Genomic DNA, 22,958 nt, shown 5'->3' with positions numbered 1-22,958 from the left:
CGTGTCAGCAAAGGCCGACCAAAAACCCACAAAAATCCAGATTTTTAGATTGGACGTGTTGCAAAAGTGGCTATTTTTATCCCGACGCCTCCACTCTCTCATATGTCCTATTTTCCCAGATGGAGCAGATAATACGCAGACTCTATCTTATCTCTGGCAACAGACAGCTCCAACAAATGGGGGCCCCAAAGGGACCCGCCGGCACACGCTGAGAAATGGGACTGACCATGGCAGCGAGAGGAGATACCAGGCGTGATCTACGCTAATGCGATGGCCGACGGCGGCGTTTGTGTCCCGCTGCGCACCTTGAGGGATGAAAAATAACCCCGGCGCTCTACTTTAAAACTAATGGACGGCGTTCCGTGAAAACAAGCGCGCGCGCACACATACGCACATACACACACAAAGTGACGCAGATAAGCTGACGGACAACACTTATTCGGCGAACCTCCCCTGCTGACGATTGATCCGTCTTTTAAGAGCAACGTATGGGGCTGACACAATGGATCCCCTTCTTGGCAGCTCCCAATATTAGAAATGCACCGTAGCGTTTGGCAAGTGGAGATCTCAAGTTACTGTATGAAATCTCGGCATGTTACAACCGTGACAGGGTCGCATTTCTTTCAATCCAATTTCCTGTAATGGGGAAACATTTAAAATGATCAGTAAAAATTAGGGAAGCATTAAAAATTACAAATAAAAATTAGGGATGTTCAATAACACTTTTTTTTTTAGACCGATACCGGTGTTCACTCTTGAGTAGTCACCAATAACGACAGCAAGTACCGAGAGCAAATCTGAAGAAAGGTCTTTCTGATTTTCTGAGGCTCATGATGTTTCACCGATTTGTTAAACAGCCGCTGCACAGCACCAACTACAGACAAGGAAGACTTACTGAAAGCCAGATTTATTGATTTTTTTCCCCAGTAGATATCAGTGGCTGGTATCGGCGTGCTTCACAAAAACCGATATCTTGAAATAAGGTCAGTATTGGCTTCATACTGATACCTAGCATTGGTACTCACCCATTCCGAACAAAAATAACATCAAAAAGCACTTCACATGACTCAAATGCCGACAACAATTCACGGGCTTGAATTTTCACAAGCACAACAACAACAACAACAAAAAAGAATCACAGTTCTGATTCATCACCCTGGTAAAAACTTTTTTGAAATTTACACATGAATGCCTACCAAAAAATCAAGAATAAAACTATGGCTCGAAATGTTCCAAGCGCAATAATGAAATAAAAATTACCGTTCCGACTCTGACTTCATGTGATGGCTTGTCACGGCTGTTGTCCGGCCCCGTTTGTTTTCAGGCCGAGGGGCATCCCACATCAGCTCCTTCCTGGAGCGAGCTATGTTCACAAAGTGACCTCTGAACTCCAACTGACCCGTTTGAGCAGTGAATGCCCAGCGGACACGTTGAGGGCGATGCAGGAATTGTTGCCAGTGGAGAGATGAGTCTCCTTTTATCTACATAACCTTTTTGTTTTGCCGTATTAAACCTCAACACCCCCCCCCCCGACACACACACACACACACACACACACACCCGAGCCCCTGCTCAAGCCTCCCATCTCCTCTTTTCCCTGACAGTCCTTGCAGCCATGTAAACATACAAGGCTGCCTCCAAGGGCTTGGAATTGGAGTAAATGCGTGCGCGCGTGTGTGTTTGCGGACAACAACAAAGCTGCACACTTACCCAAGTCTGTGTAATGTGATTTGCAGAATTGCTTTTGTCCGCCGAGGCACAGCTCGAAGCGCGGCTCGTTGGACCGCCGCAAGGTGTGTCCGTTGTCGAGGGCGGCCAGGGCGTCGCACGTGTAGCGGTATGTGATGAAGCCAAAATTGTCCCTGCGTGGTCAAGGACACACAAGGAATGCGTCAGAGTGGCACAGCAAGACACCGCTAACTGATCGGCTGTGTCTTGTATGTGCTCTTCACATGTAAAAGGAAATCAATGACGTGGCTCTAAAAACAGCAACGGCAACCGTACATGACAACAATGACGAACTTAGAATTGGATTTTAGGTGCAAAGCCCTGTGAGGAAAGGATGAGACAGAGATAGGGTAGAACATCACAAGGCTGGAGAGGTCAGGTCAGAAGGAATGAGCATGGCAGTGCTTCCTGAAAAAAAATACCTCCACTTTGCGGGAATTTATCCATCCATCCATCTTCTACCGCTTATCCGGGGCCGGGTCACGGGGGCAACAGCTTTAGCAGGGAAGCCCAGACTTCCCTCTCCCTAGCTACTTCTTCCAGCTCTCCCCGGGGGATCCCGAGGCGTTCCCAGGCCAGCTGGGTGACATAGTCACTCCAGCGTGTCCTGGGTCTTCCTCGGGGTCTCCTCCCGGTGGGACATGCCCGGAACACCTCACCAGGGAGGCGTTCAGGAGGCATCCGAATCAGATGCCCAAGCCACCTCATCTGGCTCCTCTCGATGTGGAGGAGAAGCGGCTCGACTCTGAGCCCCTCCCGGATGACCGAGCTTCTCACCTTATCTCTAAGGGAGAGCCCGGACACCCTGCGGAGAAAACTCATTTCGGCCGCTTGTATCCGGGATCTCGTTCTTTCGGTCACGACCCATAGCTCGTGACCATAGATGAGGGTTGGAACGTAGATCGACCGGTAAATTGAAAAACTTCTTCACCACGACAGACCGATACAACGTCCGCATCACAGCAGACGCTGCACCGATCCGCCTGTCGATCTCTCGCTCCCTCCTGCCCTCACTCGTGAACAAGACCCCAAGATACTTAAACTCCTCCACTTGGGGCAAGATCTCTCCCCCGACCCGGAGGGGGCACTCCACCCTTTTCCGACTGAGGACCATGGTTTCAGATTTGGAGGTGCTGATTTTCATCCCAACCGCTTCACACTCGGCTGCGAAACGCTCCAGTGAGAGTTGGAGAGCCCCGTTTGAAGGAGCCAACAGCACCACATCATCTGCAAAAAGCAGGGATGCAATACTGAGGCCACCAAAACGGACGCCCTCAACGCTTCGGCTGCGCCTAGAAATTCTGTCCATAAAGATTATGAACAGAATCGGCGACAAAGGGCAGCCTTGGCGGAGTCCTACCCTCACTGGAAACGATTCCGACTTACTGCCGGCAATGCGAACCAAACTCTGACATCGGTGGCATAGTGACCGAATAGCCCGTATGAGGGGGTTCGGTACCCCATACCCACGAAGCACCCCCCACAGAACTCCCCGAGGGACACGGTCAAACGCCTTCTCCAAGTCCACAAAACACATGTAGACTGGTTGGGCGAATTCCCACATACCCTCGAGGACCCTGCTAAGGGTGTAGAGCTGGTCCACTGTTCCACGGCCGGGACGAAAACCACACTGCTCCTCCTCAATCTGAGGCTCGACTTCCTGACGGACCCTCCTCTCCAGCACCCCTGAATAGACCTTACCAGGGAGGCTGAGGAGTGTGATCCCTCTGTAGTTGGAACACACCCTCCGGTCCCCCTTTTTAAAAAGAGGGACTACCACCCCGGTCTGCCAATCCAGAGGCACTCTCCCCGTTGACCACGCGATGTTGCAGAGGCGTGTCAACCAGGACAGCCCCACAACATCCAGAGCCTTGAGGAACTCCGGGCGGATCTCATCCACCCCTGGGGCCCTGCCACCGAGGAGCTTTTTAACCACATCGGTGACTTCAACCACAGAGATAGGAGAGCCCACCTCAGGGTCCTCAGACTCTGCTTCCTCCAAGGAAGACGTGTTGGTGGAGTTGAGGAGGTCTTCGAAGTACTCTGCCCACCGGTTCACAACGTCCCGAGTCGAAGTCAGCAGTGCCCCATCCCCACTGTACACAGTGTTAGTGGTGCACTGCTTCCCCCTCCTGAGACGTCGGATGGTGGACCAGAATTTCCTCGAAGCCGTCCGGAAGTCGGCTTCCATGGCCTCACCGAACTCTTCCCACGCTCGGGTTTTTGCCTCGGCGACCACCGAAGCTGCGTTCCGCTTGGCCAGTCGATACCCGTCAGCTGCCTCTGGGGTCCCACAGGCCATAAAGGCTCGATAGGACTCCTTCTTCAGCTTGACGGCATCCCTTACTGCTGGTGTCCACCAGCGAGTACGAGGGTTGCCGCCACGACAGGCACCAACCACCTTACGGCCACAACTCAGATTGGCCGCCTCAACAATAGAGGCACGGAACATGGTCCACTCGGACTCAATGTCCCCCGTCTCCCCCGGAACATGGGAAAAGCTCTGTCGGAGGTGGGAGTTGAAACTCCTTCTGACAGGGGATTCCGCCAGACGCTCCCAACAAACCCTCACAATACGTTTGGGTCTGCCAGGACGGACCGGCATCTTCCCCCACCATCGGAGCCTACTCACCACCAAGTGGTGATCAGTTGACAGCTCCGCCCCTCTCTTCACCCGAGTGTCCAAAACATGCGGCCGCAAATCCGATGATACAACCACAAGGTCGATCATCGAACTACGGCCCAGGGTGTCCTGGTGCCAAGTGCACATATGGACACCCTTATGTTTGAACAAGGTGTTCGTTATGGACAGTCCGTGACGAGCACAGAAGTCCAATAACAAAACACCACTCGAGTTCTGATCGGGGGGGCCGTTCCTCCCAATCACGCCCCTCCAGGTCTCACTGTCATTGCCCACGTGAGCATTGAAGTCCCCCAGCAGAACAAGGGAGTCCCCAGCAGGAGTACTCTCCAGCACACCCTCCAAGGACTCCAAAAAGGGTGGGTATAAAATAAGATAAGATATCCTTTATTAGTCCCACACTGGGGAAATTTACAATGCTGAGCTGCCGTTTGGTGCATATGCACAAACAACAGTCAGGACCCGTCCCCCCACCCGAAGGCGGAGGGAAGCAACCCTCTCGTCTACCGGTGTGAACCCCAATGTACAGGCACTGAGCCGGGGGGCAATGAGTATGCCCACACCTGCTCTGCGCCTCTCACCATGAGCAACTCCAGAGTGGAAGAGAGTCCAACCCCTCTCGAGAGAACTAGTACCAGAACCCAGGCTGTGTGTGGAGGCAAGTCCGACTATATCCAGTCGGAACTTCTCTACCTCACACACCAGCTCGGGCTCCTTCCCTGCCAGAGAGGTGACATTCCATGTCCCAAGAGCTAGCTTCTGCAGCCGAGGATCGGACCGCCAGGGTCCCCGCCTTTGGCTGCCGCCCAGCTCGCATTGCACCCGACCCCTTTGACCCCTCCCACGGGTGGTGAGACCATGAGAAGGGGGACCCACGTTGCATCTCCGGGCTGAGCCCGGCCGGGCCCCATGGGTGTAGGCCCGGCCACCAGGCGCTCGCCAACGAGCCCCACCTCCAGGCCTGGCTCCAGAGGGGGGCCCCGGTGACCCGCGTCCGGGCAAGGGAAACTGAGTGCCATCGATTTTATCTATCATAAGGGGCTTTGTGAGCCGTGCTTTGTCTGGTCCCTCACCTAGGACCTGTTTGCCATGGGTGACCCTGCCAGGGGCATAAAGCCCCAGACAACTTAGCTCCTAGGATCATTGGGACACACAAACCCCTCCACCACGGTAAGGTGACGGCTCACGGAGAGGGGAATTTATCCACTTTCATTAAATTGGTCCAAACAGGTTGGGAACCACTGCGTTGGACTAACGTACACAACAAGTGTGGAACACCGTTGTGTTTTGCCAAGAATTTGAAGTGAGAGGCTGATGGTTAAAACTGCTCAACATACTGACTTATCCATCCATCTGCTTCTCCTCACTCGGGTCGTGGTGGGTGCTGGAGCCGATCCCAGCTGTCTTTGGGCAGTAGGCGGGGGACACCCTGAACCGGTTGTCAGCCAATCGCAGGGCACACACAGACAAACAACCATCCACCCTCACACTCACACCGGGGGACAATTTAAGGTATTCCATTAACCTGCCATGCATGGAATGTGGGAGAAAACCGGAGTACCCGGAGAAAACCCACGCAGGCCCTGGGAGAACATGCAAACTCCACACATTGAGGCCGGAGCTGGAATTCAACCCGATACCGCTGCACTGTGAGTTAATATTGATATGACAATAATAAAGCAGATTATAGAATATGTAGTGTGACCTTTCACGCACATATGCAACCTGTCATTCAAAGCTGGTATCTTTCCATCAAAAATGAAAATTGCTAAAGTTATTCCAATCTATAAAAGTGGAGAAAGACATCGGTTTACAAATTATAGACCAATATCACTACTACCACAATTTTCAAAAATATTAGAAAAACTATTTTCTCGCAGACTTGATAGCTTTATACAAAAGCATGCGCTGTTAAGTGAGAATCAATATGGCTTCAGGGAAAAATGGACCACCTCAATGGCAGTTATGGAGTTTGTGGAAGCAATAGCCACTAATATAGACAACAAAGAATTTACTGTTGGGGTTTTCCTAGATCTAAAAAAATCTTTTGACACAATAGATCACAGTATATTATTGAAAAAACTAGAAAGATATGGCATTAGAGGTGTAGCTTATAAATGGATTATTATTTAGAAAACAGATATCAGTACGTGCAACTCAACAATAAAAAAACGAATCAACTGAAAATCACTCACGGAGTTCCTCAGGGGTCAGTGCTTGGTCCAAAACTATTCATCTTATATATAAATGATATCTGCAAGGTCTCAAAACAATTTAAATGTGTCCTATTTGCTGATGATACAACTTTCTACTGTTCTGGAATAAATCTGAAACAGCTCCTGACAACCGTAGAACACGAATTAAACAAATTAAAAAACTGGTTCGACAGAAATAAATTGTCACTTAACCTGAAAAAATCGAAGTTAATTGTTTTTGGCACAAGACCAATCAAACACCAAGTTAAAATTATGGTAAACTCAATTGAGATAGAAAGAGCGTATGAAACCAAGTTTCTCGGATTAGTAATAGACTCAAAACTATGTTGGAAGCCACATATCGATAACGTAAAAAGAAAAATAGCCAAAACCGTAGGGATCCTCTACAAAACCAAGGAAGTGCTAAATAAGAGATCTTTGTACACATTATACACTTCATTATTATTACCATATATGACCTACTGTGTGGAAATATGGGGAAATGCCTGCAAAACAAACACACTCCCTATTCTCAACCTACAAAAAAAAGCAATTCGAATTATTAATAGATCAAAATATACGGAACCCACAAATCCACTATTTATCAAATTAAATACGATGAAATTTTATGACCTGGTTGACTTTAAAATCGCCCAATTAATGTACAAAGCACACAATAACCTGCTCTGCCAAAACATTCAGAAGTTTTTCGAAATTCGAGAAAGCAGCTATGATTTAAGAGGTACCAACTTATTCAAAAAACTCAAAACAAGAACAAACATCAAGCAAAGAAGTGTATCTATCAAAGGTGTTAATCTGTGGAATAATCTCGAAACGGACCTGAAAATGAGTAAATCGCTTGCTGAGTTCAAAAACAAATTCAAAAAAATAGTACAAACAACCTACATCAATCAGAGTTAAAATGATAAACTCAAAACATTAAATATAATGATAAATCAGAACTAAGTTGATAAATAGAGAAAGGTATATAAATATCCATTATGAATACAAGAGAAAATTGACACAAGAGTGTCAGGGTGTGGAAGTATATAATCCCGATACAAACCAAAAGTTGTAAAAATATCACGGTTAAGGGTAAAGTATGAGCCTTAATGGAGACTTCTTTCTTCTTACTTTTTTCTTTTCTGATTGATATAAAAATGATTTATTAGATATAATCACATAACGGGGTAGGACTAGATACGTTTTTTACTTCTTCCTACTCCCTTGAACATAATAACTGTGTTGTATGAAGATTGATTTCTTTCTTTTTACTTTTTTTTATCCACCTTATTTTCTGTCAAATTATTACTGTATATATGTTTTATGTTCAACAAACAAACAAACAAACAAAGGTCGATGCACTAACCACTGGACCACCGGGACGCCCCTATATTGACTAATGTCCTCCTCAAACAACAGTCATTCATGACTGTAACGCTGTCAGGCTACCGGATGAATATCGGACTGTGTCTCGGACCGGGCGAGACGTCACACTACAAGTTCGTCAAGGACCATACGGTGCCCAATAGTCGCGTTCTTCTATTGGCGCAGGTCCGTCAGGGAGGTGGGACAAGCAGCTGTCAAAGTCATGTCGGTGAAGGCATTATGTACGTATGAGATTTATTCTCTGTCCATAAAAGGCAAAAGAGAAAGAAAGAAAAAAAAGAGACGATGGACCAGTTCCTGGACAGGGGGGCGGGGCCGTATGGAACGTCTATCAAAACAAATTTGTTTCATGACAGCACGTTTGCGAATCAGCTACTAGCTTAACAGTTAGCAAACGTAGCATGAGTTGAAATGCTACGTACACTTTCCAATATTTCCCCTTTTGTTCCAGTCAATTTTTTAAATGCTGGACAGCGCATTGTGATCGTGTGCGCCACATCCAGTCTCTCGTTATAAGTAGGCCGGCACTGTTTTCCTATTGCGCAATGCCAAATAATCAATCGAAGGACGACGTAGCACGTCAACACTATGCGGCATGACGAGCAAAAACTCGGACATGCCAGACTTTGGTGCTCAAGGTAGAGAAGCATCCCAGACGCCAGGCGACCAATCGTTGGGTATGTCACACTACACGGGCTACGAGGCGTCATCTGCTACGAGACACTCCGTTTGTCTGTGACATGTCTATAAATCGGGCTACATGGAGCGGAGAACTTACCCATCATCCCTCAAGTTCACTGCACATTCTTCAATCTCGCCAAAGACTTCAAAGCGCCGCTTCAACTCGGTCCGGTTGCAGTCGGACCTCAGTCGCCCCACGTACACCACCCGTCTCTCCCCCTGCTCGTTAACAAGAGAGGGGCAAAAAGGCAGGAGATGAAAAGGGGCGCTAGGCTGGCCGTCTGCTTGACCCCCCCGCCGCCGCTTTTCTGCGGTCTTCCTTTGCCGTCCCTAATGGACTAGCCTCGATTGCCCACCGCCGACGTCTTCTCCAGTACGTCCCTTTTGTGATTGTTTCGCTTTGCTTTGGCTTATCTGATGGAGCTGTATGGGGAAAGTGCCTCCGGTCTGCTGTGGCACGACAATTCCTCTTCCTCTCGCCGCAACACATCAACCACGGGGAGACTGATTTTTATCAAATGATGCAATGTCTTCACTCCGGAATCGCGTCTTCTACTTTGTCCAAGTCTAAAAATAAAAACTCCGTGGTGACTCAGCCTCCTATCAGAAAGCATCCCCTTGATTGAGTTTTCAAATGGATGCTTTTATGGCTGGTGAAGGAATGTTTTGTTTTTTAGGAAAGGTCAACAGCAAGAGTTTGTCTTCTTTCTGGGAACTGAAAGATTCAGACAATTGCAACAGAAATCGTTCTGAACACTGTACATTTCAAATAGAATATGGTTCAATTGACTCCTGATTGTTATTATAATACATTATGAAATTGATATGCTAATCTGTGGCGTGATACAAGAAAAGGAGAAACACAAACACGGATAACGTGCCCCCCACCCACCGCAAAAGTAACGACGTAAAATGTTTCGAGCGCACACGCTGTAAACCGAGCCGCAATGTATTTGTTTACGTTTGCAGCGTGCGGCCAGAGTGCGATGTTTTGCGGCGGAAAAATATGTGGACAGAGTACACATATTGTGCCATCGTTACTTATTGACCCCATAAGGCAAAAACAAGCATATTTACCCAAACCTCAGAGGACGCGAGGGTCAAAGAGGAATAATGATGGCGCGCAAGTCGCATTATTTATTTATTCCTTCATTTACTTCGCTGTGGCAAGCCAACGGAGGCCTATTGAGACGGTGAGTGGCGTCTTGAGGGTACTTGTGACATATGTAAATCAGGTGTCACACTCCAACTTCACCTACGCCCCGGGAGAAATCCAAATTAACTACAGATTTATACTTTGTACCCCCTCTTTCATGCTTGGGTTCTCTCCGTGACGGACAAGTAAATGCTGAATTAGGACTTTAGTTGCTGACAACTGATAAATAGGCGGAATTTTCTTGACGGCACCCCCGAGGGCTGCCTGTGTGGGAGAGAGGCAGCCAGACGGACAGAGACGCTCTCCCATCTCTGAACCTCTTAAACCTCGTTTGACAGTGCGAGCGGTAATTGTCTCCGCGCGCAGGCCAAGTTTGCATTATCGCGTCATTTAATGCGTTCTTTATCGACGGGCGGTCAAGGCGTTGCTTTTGCCCCTGCCTGAAGGAGACGGGGGACATGGTGATTTGGTGCTGATGCCGCCATATAAATAATGATGTATGGTATTGTCTTGTCTCCTGAAATGACTTGTAGGGTGTGTGAGTGGGCGATGGGGGTGTGGGAGGGGGGGGGGGGGGGGGTCCATTGTTGCGCATTTTCGTCCCTCTGTTTTATGAATGTGCATTTTCTAACGTGGTTATGTCTTAAAAGCTGTTTTTTCGTGTTTGTTTAAAAGCCCTTCTAGGGAGGGGCATTGGAAATTAGCATTTGCTATAATTTCTGCGAAGATGGTTTTTCACTCATCTACGTCATGGCATCCGTCCCTATAAAAAAAAAACAAAAAAAACAAATGATTCGATTTCAAGTATTAAGAACGATAGGGCCAGAATGTGGATTTCCTTTCTTATAGTTGGCTCGTGCGAAGGTTCCTACTTCCTTGGGAGAAAGCATTTTGTGTGTTGTCCTTCATTCATTGAAAACTTCCCCCAGGACGCCCAAAAATACACAAGCAGGTGACATAAGTCCTCCGGGATCCGCCTTTGCGTGTGTCCGGGAAAAAGATCACGATACCGCTGACGAACAAGATGCAAATGGCCTCACGATTGCCTTTTGTCGTTGCCTGTCCCTCTGCTCTGTCCTTTCGAGCTCCCGCTTCTCGTGGTCCCAAAGGTACTCTTCCCTCTTCAGCCTCTCGTGCTGATACTCCTCGTAGCTGTCGTACCTGAGGAGCAAGACGTAATTTCTGATTCTCAAAGGGAATCCAAATGAAGGGACTTGGCGGTTCGGTTTCTCGCTCCCGACATCTCCGACAATCATATTTCCGCAAAAAAAAAGAACCTTACAGTGAAGTCTTTCTGCAGTCAAGGGGACCACGGTAGCTGCATCTGTCAGCAAAACTTCACATGCCATTGCTTTCTGCTTAGGAAGTGCAACATTACCCACCCCCCCTGTGCTGATGAGCGGTTCTCAGCCCTGTCGGGTGCGATTAGGCGCATGGGTGCCAAAATCAGCTGGGATTGTCAGGACGGTGTCACTCTACTTGCTCCCAAATTGCCACCTTTGCATAGGTGCAAAGTTGATTCAGCACCAGCAAGAGGCGTCGCTTGAATTTGGACCATTACGGTTCAGATTCTTCTGATTCGTCGATTTGATTCCGGATACTAATTCACGAAGCTAAGTTAAAAAAAAACAAAAAAAAAAACAAAAACCCAAAAACTGAAGGCCGCTAACCAGGTATTTCTAACATTAACTTTTTAATGTTTGTGAACTTTACTCTGAGTTACTCAAAGGATATTTTCAACCAGAGCATTAATTGTTCACAAAGCTTTATTTTTGAGCACCGCAAGAAAATACAGTAAGGCAACGAGTACTTAAAGCCATTCAACACTGATTGATGGGCTAACCTCGTGTTGTTTTTCTTTCGAGAGAAAAAATATACATGACAAATAAAAAGCAAGGAAGCTAAATATTAGCTTGGCCTTTGCGTGAGTGTGTTGATTCACGGTTTTAGTTCCAGTTTACCCTCTTGGCTCAATGTTGGCATGAGACATACTAACCCGATCCTGATTTTGAGTGCGGGTCCACACCGGTTCAGATGATCGTGCGAACTGCAGTGACAATATGTGGAAACCTGCTGCCAGAAATGCTCAACTTGGGTTCGGTGGCACCATGAGACTGCCTGCCCCCGGCGCCCGTATTTTCTATCGATGCATTTTCATCTGCGCTTTGCGTGGCAAAATCTCCATCGGAATTTAGCACCGACATTTTAAAATCTGAATGATTCCGTGAGAACCGGAAGGATAGTCCCGGTTCTGCTCGATTCTCGCTTATCGATACCCAACCCTAATCAGGTGCATCAACTGAAAGAATGAGTTGAGTATTCTGAAGGGGAGCTTTGCAAATTGCGTGTACAATCGTGACTGGACGCGATGGTGTCAAACCATTTGGCGGTTGCTTTAACTAAATTCGGATGATTGTTGTGCACCTTTACTGTTGTTAGCGTACAAGCTGTTGACAAATGAAGAGCCTCACCTTGGTCTACGACCGAGAGGAGATCGTGACTGCAGGTGCGGGCTCTTATGACTCCTGGAACGGGAAGTGCACGATTCATTGTTGCTGCGACACCTGTAGGGATGGAGAATAAAAGGGATCTATGAAATGACAATGATTTTAAGTATGCGAGAAAAAAAACTGTTTAAAAACCTTCGGAGCAAATTATGCTGCACTCCTCGGGTTTCAGATGCTTCATTATTGAAGCGCTGCTGAGGAACGACAACGTAAATTATGCTAGACGAGAAGCCGGCAAAGTTGGTTTGGAAGGACGCAGAATCTCTTAACTGGAGAGATATGAAGAAAACACATCAAGTGTTCCTGTTCTCTTCTGTTCTGCTTTGGCCTAGTATTTTCGGGAAGCTTGTCAGACTGTGATTGAATTGCCTTGAGACTATTATTGGATAAATGCGCCAGCACGTTAGCTCGGAGCAAAAAACAAAACGACGCAACAGAGTTGAAGTGACTCCCGTCGGCTCCGTGGAGTAAACTGACCTTTTGGTAATCAGGTAAACAAACTGCATGGGAGTCAAGAACTGAGAGGCACCTACGGCTGACTAACTTCATTTACTTCGCAACAGACTCGGTTGGCCTCTCGACGGAACCCGACAGAAAGCCTCGACGTACTGATCAAAGAGAACCATGGGAAATGAAGTTCTCACACGCGCTCTGATGACAGGATCTCCTTTGAAGAGGATTTGAGACGACAATCCCGGAGCCTGGATTTTTTTTTTCTTTCATCTCCGCGCGATGCGAAAGAGAAGGGGTTCGAGCGTGCCGTAAAAACAACAGCTGCCGCTTAAAACAATAACACTTGCATCAAACGGAAAGAAACAGCATCAGAGGGAACAGAGCGGGAGGGGGGCTAATATTAGGAAGGCGCTCAAAACTCTGTCGAGAGATGAAAACAGTTCAAATAATGCCCCTCTTCTGGGAGCTTTCCCTTTTTGTTGGTTAGTCGTTATTTATTTTTTTTGGGGGGGGGGGGGGGATGCACAATTCAACAATGCAAACAGCAATTGATCAGATTGTACACTCGACCTGGTTTCACCGAAATATATGCAGATAGAATGAGCTGAGAACAGCGAGAGCTCCAGAAGTCTCCAGGCTTGATCCAGTCTGACACCAACTGATCAGGCTACTAAGCCCCCCCCCCCCCCCCCACCCGCTGATTTCCAAGCCCCGTTTAACTGTTTAACTGCATGGGTGGGGATCAGCCAAGGTTCAGGCAGAGGAAGTTCATTAAGGAGACTTACCAGGAGGAGGGATGTCGATCAGGCGAGCTGGACAGGGAGCGCCTCCGGTAGCCTGGGGAAGAGCTGCGTGAGCCGGAGTGAGAACGGGAGCGGGAGCGCGACCTCCCGCCAGACCAGCAGAAAGGCCTGTTGGGCGACAGAAGGAGGGACGACGGCGGCGAGACAGAGCCTCGTGATGGGGAGCAGCTCAACGGTGGGGAAGAGGAGGGAGAACACGGGGGGCAGTCAAAGAGTAGGTCCAGAGGGGTGCCCTCCCACGGGTAAAGGAAGCGACTCTCACGTCCTTCGCCCAACTCCAGCTCATCGTGGAGGGACAGGAGCCCCGAATGCGGGCCGCCAGATCGCGGCAACCTCTGGGAGTCAATCTCTTCTTCCTCGAGGGACGGAGGAGGGTCCACCTTGTTGGCTTTGCCGCCTGGCTCCCTGTCCTCTTCACCCTGACTGTACAGGGCTTGCGAGGGGTTGCCAAAGTGCTTGTTGAGTTCAGCTCGGATTTCCCGGTCGCACAAGAGCTTGCGGCAGAGGGCAGATGAGCAGTCCCGTTGTCCTGGGACCTGGGAGTTCTGGGCAAGGGACTCCTTCCCTAATCCCTGAATGTGAGCTTCATCTCCAGTCGCGGAGGCAAAACTTTGCCGCTTGGCTAGAGGACGAGATGTTGATGAAGGTGAAGACGATGGGGGCGTGGCTGAATCCTTACATCCGACATGCTGGTTCCCCATTGCACCTGCTGCCGGCATAGAAGCAGCAGTGGCACCTGGCGCGATTGGCTTTTCCCCCGCTGCGGTCATGGCACCGGCGGCCATGTTGCCGTACTTCTTTGCGTTCGCCGACGCCTGACAATAGTCATGGTCACTGACGCCACAGGGAGGAGCCCGCTTAGGGTTGCACGCGCTGCGATGCTCCATAAGTCCGCTCCCTGTCATTTGTGGAGTGACGGGGTACGGGAGGACGGTGGACGCTTTGCTCAGCTGGGCATACAGCTCAGTCTGTTCGGGACCCTTCCTGTTGGGGCCAGGACCCAACTCGACCAGCCTTGCTCTTTTACACGTCAAGGCTGAGGAGGAACATGGAGACAACTTGGTTTTGAGCGATACTTTAAAAGGGTTCTCTTGACTGGCTTTGTGTGGGGGCGTGGTCGGTGGTGTCAGACCTACGGGAAAGGGGGTGGGTGGGGCAAAGAAAGAAAAACAGGTCTCAAATATACCGCATTCCCTTTCGGTGAACTCAAAGTGACTTTATGGACGAGGACGAAGATATGCGTTTGATTAAAATATGCACGTTCACTATGATTAATCCTGATCTCGATTTTATTACAGCCTTGACAGATTAATGTAATGCTTGATGTAACTTAATACGGTGGTGCAGTAATACGGTTGGATGCCACCCCCCGCCCCTTCCTCGGTGACCTTGGAACGATCTCTTTTGGAAGGGGCCGTAGGGGAAACAACACGACTGAGGACGCACCTCATGACCGGGCGAATGGTCACCGAGAAGAAATTCCAGCAGCGCGAGCGTGTTTTCAAGAAGAAAACCCCAATGCTGAAGTGTTCTTGTTTTCCATTGAGAATGTACAACGGAGGTACAAGGCGGCAAAGTGAGTGTCATTCCTTTCTGATGGGATGTCCCTACAGCTCACGGCCTCCCGTCTACTCCTCCGGCGGTGGTCAGATTTACAACCGGACAGATGGCAGTTATATGGGAAGTCCTGAGATGAGCCCACTTTATAGCACTGTTAATGCACTCACACAAGCGGCCGTCGCCATTACACTCATTCCCAGTTTCCTCCTCTCCTCTAGCCATCTTCCTCTTCCTCTTCCTCCCTCCCGTTGGCCATCTTCGACGACATGTTTCCCTCACACGCCTACACTTGCCACTCTTCTTTACCTTTCTTGTAATGCACACCATTCCTCGCTGGCTGCCGAATTGCACCAAATGACAGCTATTAGCATCGAATCCGGCATGAGAGGAGGCTGCAGAGAGGCAGCTCGCAAAAGGGAGCGCGGGAGCTGGATAAGCAACTATAGGAGGTTGCTGCATTTGGAATGCCTGATTACATCGGATTATCATGCTGTATGCAAACTTCAAACACCCTAGTGCCGCTCTTTTTTCCCCCCCTTTTTCTCACATTTGAAACACATGTATCGACAAATTATGCAAAAAAAATAAATAAATTGACACAATGAAGCACCATCTGTGCAAAACAATGCGCACGTAGGGTCATAAACTCGGAGCCATTAGCGGTGGTGGAGGTGGGGGGGGGGGCAAAATAAATCTAAATTAGACAAATTTGAGTCTCTCAGTCAAACTTTTGAGAAACGAATGTGGCACAGACACAAACATTAATTGTGCCGAAAACAACGCAAGGTTTTTATTGTCATCCATCACACACACAAAAAAAAAAGTCACAAGGCGCTCTTGCCGTTAGTGTCGCAATTGCAGCTCGACTGTCACTGTTTGGGAAGTCAGGAAAACATGCAGCCAACAGTACAAAAGCTGACATAAGATGGTATGGTTCGTCAGCACGTAGTATTCATGGAAAGTTCCATTAAGGATGACTTGCTTTGAAGGCGGAACACCCCACCTCTCATCTCCCCCGCCCTGGTTATCAATTACGCCACTGCAATCTTACTGTAGTGGAATGTTACTCTTCGTCCGCAAAGGACCAAGAAGCTTTCACCTGGACTTACTGAGATCTCTATCCATCTCTCTCATTCAGCACTAGCTAATCCCCAGGTCGGAACGAGTGTGAGGCTCAGTAACCCGGAGCTTTACTGAGCTAATAACTTCCCAGCTAATAGCGAATCCTAAAAAATGCGCCGGAGAGGGAAGTCGGCTCAGAAGTTGTACAGAGCCGGTGGTACAAAACAGGCCACGGGTCAATTCATGCGCGCAGTAAAACCATAAGAAATATTAACCACGTCAAGAGTGGAAGGTTTAGCATCCACGGTCCTCGACACACAGACGGTACAAGGTGCACACACGCGGTGAGCCATTTCCACAGCTGGTAAATGAATACCTAAAAGGGGGCCGGTGCGACTTAACCGACTACGAGGCAAAAGGACACCGATGCTGACCTTGCGCAAAAGCGGTCGCCAGTGACACGCAAACAGGCAGAAAAATGAAAAACCTTTAGACCAACAAGCAAAAAAACCCCCGATCATTTGGCTATGATGTGTTTAGCTAACTAAGCTAGCAGTCGAAGAGCATTAACACAATTTCAAGGAAGACTCACAGTATGAGCAATGGAGGATGGGAGGGCTTTCCTCATAAACCGACAGCCTAATCAATACTCGGGGACGTATTAATGTTCCCCCTAACCTTGAACTCCGATGGAACAATCCACATGGGAAGGAAAGCGAAAGAGGAAGTGTCCGCTTACCTGGGGTTCCAGCAATCTCCACACTTAATGTGCATTCAATGGTTTTGCTCTCAAACGGTGATCCCTTGTGGTCACTGCAAGACAAAAAAAAATAAGCAAGATGGTTTACTCCTCGGGTGATGAGAAGGATTTCAAAGTGATCTAAGATGTGGATATGAGTCACAAAAATGCCTCCGATTCGACTCCGTACAGTGCCTTTGTCTGTCTCTTTCTGACCTTTTTGTCTTATTTTCACGTCAATTTTTTTTCCTTTTGCCTAGAAGAACGTGGAAAACTTCTCACACTTACTTTGGAGACTCTGGGGTCAAAGGTAGTGGCAAGGTGGTTGGTTTGGCTGCAGAACACAAAGGAGCACGGGTAATTATTGATCTAGTTAGAACACTGTTGGCAGAAGAGAACAGGTCCACATTCTGCAACAATTAATATCAAATTTGTTCATCAAATGCACTACAGAAAAAAAACACCCATCCCTGGTTAGAAGACTGAACTACTGTTTTATGTTTTGTTTTTGTTTTCAGTGTTTTGAAGACCCCATTTTATCAATTGATTCTCTCAGGCTACCCTGTTCACTGTGTGAGGCAGGATGAGGTGATGGCACGTGGGTCACGGGTGTCTCCGTACGGACACGTTTGGAATGGAAAGACACACAGAGACGATGCCACGGACAAGACACAATGGCGGTGGGTGAGCCCCTCCATGGACAAGTCATCATCGCATGCACCAACAGCAGAGGAGGGGGGAAATAAAGAAAAGGAAGAAAGGAGAGTCAAGGAAGCTTGTGCAGTTGCCCGAGGCTTTGGCCGACTTGTGCTCCGGCTAAGGGAACGTGGCTTTTAGTGGCTAAAGAGCAGCATCCGGGTTCGGAGGCGAAAATATTCAGTATATTCACACTCAGCTCAACCGGCCAACTGTAATCATAAATGCAAGACGCACAGTCGAAAAACAAGGCTCACCCACTTTTCCCACCCTCTATGTTTTGGTTTCACTCCATCGAAATTGGAAGTAGAATGGTGTCAGTCGTGTTGATGCGCTCGGAATGAGTGTTAGCTTCGAATTAGAATAGCAGTTAGTCGTGACGCCAAACTGGGAACGGTTAGAGCAGGAGAAGGAGAAGAGGGAGCAGAGATAAGGCCAGTGGTGGGGGGGGGGATGCAGTCATGATTACCTAACAACAGGTGGTCGTCTGGGTGCTCGCTGAGTGCCTGCCTGTGTGGCTGCCCATGCCCATGTATGAAGCAGGCAGGGGTGGGCTCTGCAATGCTAGTATCTGGGAAGAGGGGGCTCGGCGGGCCTTGCGAGAGCACCGCGGCAGGGCTGCCCGTGACATGGTCATCATCATAGACACCATCAGCAGCATCATCATCATCGTGATTCTTATTTTTATGATCATGGTCGACATCCTCCCCAGAGCCTCCCTGGCTTGGCCGCCCCAGCTCTAGTCCAAAGCCCGTGTCTATGTTACGGGGGCTTGTCTCTCGACGCCGCTTTCTAACATCGGTGCGCTCTTCCTCCATCGGTTTGACGCGCTCGGAGCTCTCCCCCACTAACTCGCCGTGAGTGCCGGTTAAGGGGTTGAGAAGGTGCCCTCGGTAGCGAGCAGGTCTCAGTTTGGTAGTGAGCAGCCGGCTAAGTAAGGGGTGACCCGGCTTTGCTTCCCTTTTCCTAACGGTAACTGTGATGTGTGTACGTTGAGTGCGGTTGGACCCACTAGTCTTTTTTCGAGTGGCGCCGCCGACAGCCTCTCGGCAATGCTCACAGCTGTGACTCACCTCTCGGGGAGGGAGGGAATAAGAATGCATATACCTAATGAACCTAGCGGCGGCCAGGTGGCCCACATCACCTGGCGGCCGTCCTTCTTCGCTGGCTTTAGGGCGAACGCGGCCGCAGCTGTAGGTTCTGTGGCCGACAGAGATAGAGGCGCCCTCCGACTCCTCAACCCCGTCATCCTGAGCGCAACGCTGCCACTTCCCAGCCCCACTACATTCGCCTGCAGCCCGGCTCTCACCTCGCTGGTGATGATGCTGCTGCGGCGGCGGCGGCGGTTGCGGCGGCGCGGCCGACTTCTTTTTGGAGGCGGCGGTGGACGAAGAACAAGTGGAGGACAGGGAGGAGAAGGAGGAGGTGGATGATGAGGACGGCGAGGAGGAAGAGGAGGAGGAAGCGCCGAGGCCCAGGTTGCTCTTGTCCCTTCCGGGGGCGCCACTCCAGCTGCCCTTTTCGTTGGCTTTGGTGTGGAGCAGGATGTCATCAGTAGCTGTTAAGTACTTCAGCAGCTCTGTGCAAGGCCGTCTCAGAGGGCGGTTTTGTTGGCTGGAGACCCCTCTTGCTTTGCTATTCCAGGGGCTCTCCGTCTGTTCAAAAAGGGGCACCAAGTCATTCCAAAATGTTTGTACGGTACTCTCTGGACTTGTGAGTTCCATTCAACCTCACTGACCGAACTCAATCATGTGATGAATTGAAGTACAGTGATCCCTCGCTAGTTCGCGGTTCGTTTATCGCGGCTTCAGTGCATCGCAGATTTTTTCAAACATATTCATAATTTTTTTTTTTTAAGTCCGCAAAAGGTCCGCGAGAAGCAGCGAAAGTCAGCAAAACAACAGCGAGTCACATGGAGCAACATATGCAGTACTACATGTATATGTTTACTGTATTTTGTTATTCATAAACTAACCTAACTTATACATGTTTAAATCTATTAGTATACAGCATTAAGTCATGTTAATTACTTCAAAATTTACTTCTACCTGCATGTATACCATTACATTTGGCCTTATAAATATTATGTACATGTACTGTACCTATATGGAAGGGGGGGTCGCTACTTCACGGATTTTCGTTTATCGCGGGCAGTTTTGGTCCCCATTAACCGCGATAAACGAGGATTACTGTACTGTCTTTTGTTATTCATAAACTAACCTAATTTATACATGTTTAAATCTATTAGTATACAGCATTAAGTCATGTTAATTACTTCAAAATTTACTTCTACATGCATCTATACCATTAAATTTGGCCTTATAAGTATTATGTAGGCGGCCCGGTGGGCCAGTGGTTAGCACGTCAACTTCACAGTGCAGAGGGACTGGGTTCAATTCCAGCTCCGGCCTGTGGAGTTTGCATGTTCTCCCCGGGCCTGCGTGGGTTTTCTCCGGGTACTCCGGTTTCCTCCCACATTCCAAAAACATGCATGGCAGGCTGATTGGTCACTTTAAATTGTCCCTAGGTGTGGGTGTGGGCATGCGTGGTTGTTCGTCTCTGTGTGCCCTGCGATTGGTTGGCAACCAATTCGGGGTGTCCCCTGCCTACTGCCCGAAGACAGCTGGGATAGGCTCCAGCACGCACCGCGACCCTAGTGAGGATACAGCGGTTCGGAAGATGAAGAGGAATATTATGTACATGTACCTATATGGGGGGTCGCTACTTGGCGGATTTTCGTTGATCGCGGGTGGTTTTGGTCCCCATTAACGGCGATAAACGAGGGATTACTGTAACATTATTCCGCTCTTGCTATACCCCCCAAAAACAAAGCGAGCACAGTGAGCCTCTTGCCAAGCCGGCACACTTCCACAGGATGACCCAATGCACGCCGTCTCCACCGGTGGGGAGGGGCATCCTTCTTAGGTGAGGGTGACATTCCAAAAAACGTGTACTGTGGCACCAGAAATGACTGCTTCATTTCCTCGGCCGTAAGAATAGGAAGAAAGTTCACCCTCCTCTGTGCTCAGGCTCGGCAGCAATGCTGTGCATTCAATCATCGTTTGAAGCAATTACTCAGAAAACACATTGTGTAAGTTGGGGGCGATGGTAAGTCCACACTCGTCTTCGGAACAATGTTTATCGGTAGACAGAGAGCTCAAAAAAACAACTCCGGTAGCTGGAGCACAGCAGCTGCCTCAGAGACTAGACGCCGACGCCGGGTGTGAAGTCATCGTCTTAATTGCGCGGCCCTCCGAGCACTGCGCTTGCACGCCGCGTCCTTTGAGACCCTTCGTTCACTGCGCTCCGCAAACGCATGACTCAAAGGCAGCGCGTGAAAATGGAATCCGACACTGTGCAAACATAGTGGCGGCGCGAATGTGTGTCTGATCTTTTCATTTTAAGAACAAATTAAGTCGCGCGATATGTGTTTGGACACAAAACGACAACCCGTAGCAAGCGACTCCGTCATGAGCTCATTCGACGTCGAACGTGACCAGATCTCTGGAATCCCGTCGATGTTTTTCTTCTGACGTGTCCCCATCAAGACGGATAAGTGGCGGAGCTAATGAGAGAACGGTGCCGAAGCCTCGCCTGCAAACCCCAACAGCAATCAGCCTGTTTTCATTACCAGAAGCCCCCCCCAGAACCCCCTCTGGGATAGCAGAGCGGTGGTCTAACATCTTCTAAAGGCGGCGACCAAAACAAGAAAATTGTGAGCGCGAGAGCAGAGCGAGGAAGATTAACTAACATAAAAATGAGTGTGCGTACCTTGACGACAGCAGGTGGTGGTCGGATGCGGTGGTTGCTGCTGGCTGCATGGTTCTGTGCCTTGCCACCTGTGTATTGATTATAGCTGAGCTGGGAGTTTGCAGGCGCCAGAAGGAGCTTCTTCAGCTGGACCCAAGCGGTGCAGAGGGGGGGGGGGGGGGGCGACACAACAAGGAGTGAGGGAAGGGAGGGAGGTTGAAGTTAGCGCCCATTATGCAAATGGCCATTTTCTTTCAATTGACGATGATTTTTACCCATCTGAGCAGATGGGGGGGGGGGGGGGACTGGTAAAGTGGTCGAAAAAAGGACGTGACGGGTTTGTATTCTCCAGGGGGACTGAACAGACACGCTGGGACGCTCATTAGGAAAGTTAAATGAAGTGTAAGTTAACATTTTAGCACCAAAAGCCAAGAGAATTGTTCACACGCTTGTGTGTAAAAATAGCCGCACAACGCTAAGAGGCCTGCCTTGCTTCCAAAAGAGACGACTTTGGCACAAGGAGTGTGGCAATGGTGAGGGTGGGGGGCGGGGGGAGGGGGCACGGATTAGCCGAGACCTACCGGGAATAGAGGAGATGAATTTTGCTTTGCCTTTTCTTTCATTCAATGCCCATTCCATTTGCGGCCATCGTTGGCCTCGCCGTGGTGCTCGTATTTGAATAGAATTAGCGCTTAAGAGCCGGAATGATTTGAGTAACCTCATTTGTTGCTTTCATTTGATCAAAACAAATACGAGTACTCGTAGTCATGTGAAGACACAAAAAGTGGGCGGGGAAATAATCAGCGGTCGTGTACCTCCGCAACCCAACAGCAAACTGACTTCAAGCCCAATGGAAGCATTAGAAGAGTCGTGTTGTGATCCGGAGCCAGCTCTTGGTACGGCGATTGCATACAAATGCTTTAAAGTGAACGGAGCAGCCAGGACAAAATGGAGAGGCTTTACCAGGGAAGGCTCCTCGGGCTCTGGGGTCCGAGGCGAGCCATCGGGGGAGGAGGGACAGCTCTGGTCACTGGCATTGGTCACGTCCCCATCTGCCAGAGCCTCAAACGAAGGCAGACCGTCCTCATCCACCGGGATGTTATCCAGGGTCTCTGTAAGCACTGCCAGCAAGTTGGCCTCATTTTCTTCATCTATCTTCTTAGCAGGCGGGAAAAGAAATAAAAAAAAAGGGGGGAGGGGGGCGGTGAGCAGAAGACAGACAGAAACACACAGAGAAAGGAAAAATAGGACATTTTAGTCTGGAAGTTGTAAATCTTCTCCTCCTAGGAAAGTAAGAGTGGTGGGTGGTTGTATGCAGACCTTTATTGTTAAGACTGCCCCCCCCCCTCCCTTCCAGGAGCTGGCTCTATTCTGGCAAACAAAATTCTCTTCCCTTTGCAAAGTGAGTCAAGCCTGTCACTCATATTTTAAATACGCAGCTTTGCTGGACCAAAATAATACCTTCTCTGCGAAAGCCATTACCAAGGCTGACAAGTAGCAAGTAGCGAGCTCGGGAAGTTAGCTGGCTATGAACGAGTTTGTGGGCAAAAAATGACGGCAAGTTCACTCTCTCGCCTGCCTTTTGCTGGCAAGACATT

At 49.1% G+C, this 22,958-nt stretch overlaps 1 protein-coding gene across 16 annotated transcripts in view; it reads right to left on the bottom strand.

The window, feature by feature from the left end:
- The window catches only part of ppargc1a (peroxisome proliferator-activated receptor gamma, coactivator 1 alpha), a 118,120-nt gene that overhangs the window by 4,235 nt on the left and 90,927 nt on the right, over positions 1-22,958 (bottom strand). For 3 of the 16 annotated variants that reach the window (XM_086104834.1, XM_086104831.1, XM_086104828.1), the window contains exons 3-12: positions 22,324-22,518; positions 21,382-21,507; positions 18,080-19,265; positions 17,203-17,248; positions 16,915-16,988; positions 13,536-14,685; positions 12,262-12,354; positions 10,831-10,951; positions 8,732-8,856; positions 1,711-1,862 (exon numbers count right to left, since the gene is read on the bottom strand). In XM_086104834.1, coding sequence (XP_085960960.1) covers positions 1,711-1,862; positions 8,732-8,856; positions 10,831-10,951; positions 12,262-12,354; positions 13,536-14,685; positions 16,915-16,988; positions 17,203-17,248; positions 18,080-19,265; positions 21,382-21,507; positions 22,324-22,518 — 3,268 coding nt within the window. The remainder of the gene's footprint in view (positions 1-1,710; positions 1,863-8,731; positions 8,857-10,830; positions 10,952-12,261; positions 12,355-13,535; positions 14,686-16,914; positions 16,989-17,202; positions 17,249-18,079; positions 19,266-21,381; positions 21,508-22,323; positions 22,519-22,958) is intronic. The other 13 variants (XM_086104833.1, XM_086104832.1, XM_086104842.1 and 10 more) reach the window with 8 other exon arrangements.

Source organism: Hippocampus guttulatus, chromosome 2 (genome assembly GCF_054856545.1).
Source record: "Hippocampus guttulatus isolate MCC_2025c chromosome 2, RoL_Hgut_1.0, whole genome shotgun sequence".
In the NCBI taxonomy this organism is placed as follows: domain Eukaryota; kingdom Metazoa; phylum Chordata; class Actinopteri; order Syngnathiformes; family Syngnathidae; genus Hippocampus; species Hippocampus guttulatus.
This window is presented reverse-complemented; position numbering and strand designations above follow the sequence as displayed.